The following is a 4,378-nucleotide window of genomic DNA, read 5'->3' as shown; positions in this document are numbered from 1 at the left end:
TTTCATATCAATTTTATACAAATATCTTAGAATATCTCAGTTTCACCCTTCATTTATTAGATTTTTGGTAAAATAATGAATCCAACAAATAAAGAAAAAGATAGGGGCAAAATTGTAAAAAGAGCAGCCTTGGGGTTTTGACCATTGACTTAAAAAAGACAAAGACAACGTGGCCTTGAAAACAAAGACCCCACAACCCACACACTCATTCATGGCATACAAGTTGATCACGGAATTGAAATGGCAATTTAGCTTTGCATCTGCCAAACAACTTGATAATGGGGTCCATTCACATGCACAACAAGATAAGCATAGAAAATATATTTATATTATAAAGTCTGCAATAATATTAATAATAAGGCCAAACCTTTGCATCTATCCACAACCAAATTTTACCTTCCTCCCATAAAAGGGGCCACATATTTATATTTTATAATATCTTAGGAGAGAATTAAAATTAAAATCTTATTTATGTCACAATATTACACATAATAATATATATAGTAAGGTGAAAACACAAGAGGGGCTACATTATATATATATAGTGACATTAACATCCATGATTGATTTATTAACACATAAACCAGAAGAGGACCTGCCATAGAACATAAAATATCTCTAAAGAAGACCTAATAATAAGAGGATTACATGTGAATATAAAAATATGCAAAGTAATTTAAAAACTAACTTTGATAGTTAAGGGAAGTTCACATGATCAAAGGGGTGTGTGTGCCAAACCCTTCTTTTCTTTTCTTTTCTTTTTTTCTTTTCTTTTTTTTAAGGACACAACAAAAAGTTCCCATGAAACTTGTGTTCTTTTTCTTCACTGGTACCATATTGAAACATCTGGTTGTTTGTGAAGTGAATCCATTCCCATTCCTCCTTGTAGATCCTCCTTGAAATCAAATGATCCTAGATCACAAGGGGATCCAAACATAAAATTAAAGTTGCTGTTGTTGTTATTGGGGGGGTTGGTGGCGGCAGCGACGGCGGTGGCCGCGGCTGTGGTGGTGGTCTCAAAGGGTGTGTTCATGGCTTTGAACCTGTCAAATTGATTATTATCATCCCTTGCAAAGAAGTTCCCTTCCATCACCATTCCTTGATTGGGAAAGAAACTTTCCTGTTGTTGATTGATGCATTGTTGAGGAATGTTTTGATTTTGATTCTCAGCTACAAAGTTATTGGAGCTTGTGTTCTTGTTTCCTACAACATTTGCATCATAGATTGACATGAGGTCACTGATCATTTTCTGGCCGTCCTCCGGGACGCCGAGTCCGGTTAAGTCGAATGTTGGAGGAACCAAACTAGCAGGCTGAGCTGTGGTGTTTGGTTGAACAAAGGACTGTGGGAATATAACAGGCTTAACCTCATTGACATGGAAATTCGGACCGGCGAAATCAGCAGCAGAGTTGTTTCTATATGGACAGTTGAGTTGGTGGTTGTCCCTCGAAGACCGGTCTTGGAAGCCGAGCCGGCCTTCGCTGTAAGGGCACTGAGGGTGCTCACATGTGTAGATTTTCTGATCCACCATCAAGTTAAAGTCACTCTTCCTCTTCCGAATGAAGTCCAAGTTTGTTACAACCTCTCCTTTGATTGGAAGAGAAGGTTTCTGAACCTGCAGCCTTCCCCTCATGCCGAGATTAGACGGATGAAGATTCTCCGGTTTCCGGTCTTCCACATCGAAGTTAGGCTCATTCTCGGCTCCATCGACATCATACTCGGTGCAATCATTGATGACCAAAGATCCACTTCCCCCACCAGAAGACAAAGGTGGGCAATAATCAGGATAAAGCTCGCGAGCCAAGGCCTCCTCTTGATTGATGATGGCGAGCCAGGTGGCGCTCTCCTTCGCTGTCATTTTATCTTGAAGGCATTTGGACTGCCTCACGAGCTTGCGAATCTTGGCGATATCAGGAGACATGTGCTTGATAACTGCAGTTAGGACACCCACCTTCCATGCCTTCTTAAGATCATGAGGCTTCTTGTAAGGAGGAGGACCTTGATCTTTAGGCAAACCAATTTGAGGCCACCACTCTTCATTACCGGTCGGCCACCAAGGCGGAGGAACACCCTTCTCTAGAGGGAACCTCCTCTGAGGAGGATCACAGTGCTGCATAAGTGCAGACAAGAGAGACCCCAAGGTTGTGTCTTGTAACTCTTGCAAGGTGTGTGGAGTTGGACCAATAGCATTGCATCCATCATTCTTCCCAGGGATAGCATTATCAGCTTGATACTTGGCTATTGCAGCCGGACCGTTTCGATCAAACCGGACCTTATCCTTCCACCACTCGCGAAGATTGTCGGACGCCCCAGTAACCGGCTTCCCCTTCTCGGGTATAATCCCATAGACGAATCCCTGAGCCTTGCAAACCTCCATCATCTTCAGCATATACTTGAGTATCCCATCCTGAGCTCTTGACATCTTTTTCCTCCTAGCTTGTTCTTGGGATTGCCTTTGCTTCGCCGCATCGATGCCTTCTTTAGCCTTGCTTTGCTCTTTCAATCTCTTGAGACGCATTTTGTCCCTCCACATCCTTCTCTCAAGCTCATCCACATCGATCTCTTCGTCGCTATAATCATCCTCCACCACTGCATCAGGCTCAGTCTGTCTGGCAGTCATATCCGATTCGCCGAGGGGACCGCATAAAACATCCAAATCTCCACAAAACCCCATGTCATCAAACATCATCATCTTGTCAATACCTTAAAAGTTGGCCTAAATTTCCACCTATGAGCTTTTGTGACGAAAAATCCGTCCCAAATTTTACCCCTCCTTCAGAACTATACAAAAATTCAGGTCAACAGATTCTCAAGAACTTTAGATAGATGCCTTCACACCTGTCAAGAGGACAAGGAAGAACAGAACAATCAATTTAGTACAAAGAACAAAATAAAGTTTCAACATGAAGTGAATACATCAAGAGCATATCAAATTAAGAGATTTTACTTCTCATCCAGCAAAATTTGATAAAGATTATATACTTATATAGGTCATAAAAAGTAGAAAAAAATGGATTAAATTTAAAACAAAACTAGAAAAAAAAAATCATAGAAAAATAACATAGGTTTCATATGATAACTTCAATCCATGAAAACACTAACTAGATCAGGGACTGTCCAGATTGAATAGATCTAAATAAACAACAAATTAAATACTAAAAACTCATGCAGCATAAACACATAACATGGTTCCAATGATAATTCAATCAAACTATTTTTTTCAGGACAAATAAAATAGAAGATTCCATATTCAATCCACCGTCAAAACAATAGCAAGTCCATGCAGAAATACAAGATCTAAAAAACAACCCAGAAGACCATACATAACATCAAAAGCTAAGATTTAAGAGCACATGAAAATAGATTAAAAAGTTAAAAAAACTTAGCAACAGAAAGCCATGAAAAGATTAAAACTTCACAGATCAACAGGGTAGTGAAACCACATATCAAAACAAACAAGAAGAAGAAACACCCAAATTGAAACCCCCACAAAAAAGGAACAAAATAAAAATAAAAAAAACAGAACCCCACAAATTAAGTTGACCAAGCAGCTTAAGAAATGAACTGAAGAGTGAAAAAAGTTGATTTTTTTAATCACGTGGGGAAGCTTACCAGAAGATCCAGAACTGGGTCTTGATGAGTGGTCAGCAAAGAGGTCAATATGGATAGAAGAAGAAGAATGAATAGAAGGAGGAGAAAAAGGAGGAGGAAGAAGAGAAGGTTATTTCAGAGAGATTGAAGAGCACATAAGAAAGAGAAAGTGAAGAGAGAGAAAGGGAAGGTGGGAAGAAAGAGAGAGAGAGAGAGAGAGAGAGAGAAAAGAGACAGGGTGTTTAGAGCATTATTATCTTCTTTGTTATAATAATATTTTTAAGTATTTATATTATATTATTTTATATTTATTTGCCTTGCTTAAGAAGAGGAAGAGTGTTGGTGAATGTGAAAGTGGTGGGTCTTTATATAATTACATTACTCATTGGTGGGATGGTTAAAATTATATTCATAAAAAAACAAAACTTTCAAAAGTAAAACCATCCCATATTCCAGGGCAGAGTAAAATATCCCATATTTGAGGGGTGGAGTAATTCAATTAAGACATTATTTACAATTTAATTTTGAGATAAATAATAAANATGTATATTTAATTATGTAATATTATATTAATAAAAATAATATAATGATTGAATAGATATAATTAATCAAGTGAGTAAAATATTTTATATATTTAATATATTAAAATTAAAATAATATATTTATGAAAAAATTCTTGTAAAAAAACTTAGAAAATAATAAAATAAAAAAATTAATTAGTGTTAAACTTATAAATTTATAGGTAATTATATTTTTATTTTTTATTTTATCAATTTTTTTACTTTAA

At 37.0% G+C, this 4,378-nt stretch overlaps 1 protein-coding gene across 1 annotated transcript; it reads right to left on the bottom strand.

The window, feature by feature from the left end:
• Positions 1-448: 448 nt before the first annotated feature.
• On the bottom strand, positions 449-3,832 carry LOC107496722 (protein ETHYLENE INSENSITIVE 3). Its single transcript, XM_016118045.3, has 2 exons — positions 3,613-3,832; positions 449-2,838 (listed from the first exon to the last, which is right to left on the bottom strand). Exon 2 carries the CDS (start codon positions 2,690-2,692, stop codon positions 824-826), a length of 1,869 nt encoding a protein of 622 aa, XP_015973531.1. The 5' UTR covers positions 2,693-2,838; positions 3,613-3,832; the 3' UTR covers positions 449-823.
• Positions 3,833-4,378: the final 546 nt, after the last annotated feature.

Source organism: Arachis duranensis, chromosome 7 (genome assembly GCF_000817695.3).
Source record: "Arachis duranensis cultivar V14167 chromosome 7, aradu.V14167.gnm2.J7QH, whole genome shotgun sequence".
Classification (NCBI taxonomy): Eukaryota; Viridiplantae; Streptophyta; class Magnoliopsida; order Fabales; family Fabaceae; genus Arachis; species Arachis duranensis.
Note: the sequence above shows the minus strand (reverse complement) of the source record. Positions and strands in the feature narration are given on the sequence as shown.

What these genes read in the sequence shown, in the direction of transcription:
- LOC107496722 (XM_016118045.3), bottom strand. Translation starts at nt 2,692, where the DNA reads ATGATGATGTTTGATGACATGGGGTTTTGTGGAGATTTGGATGTTTTA.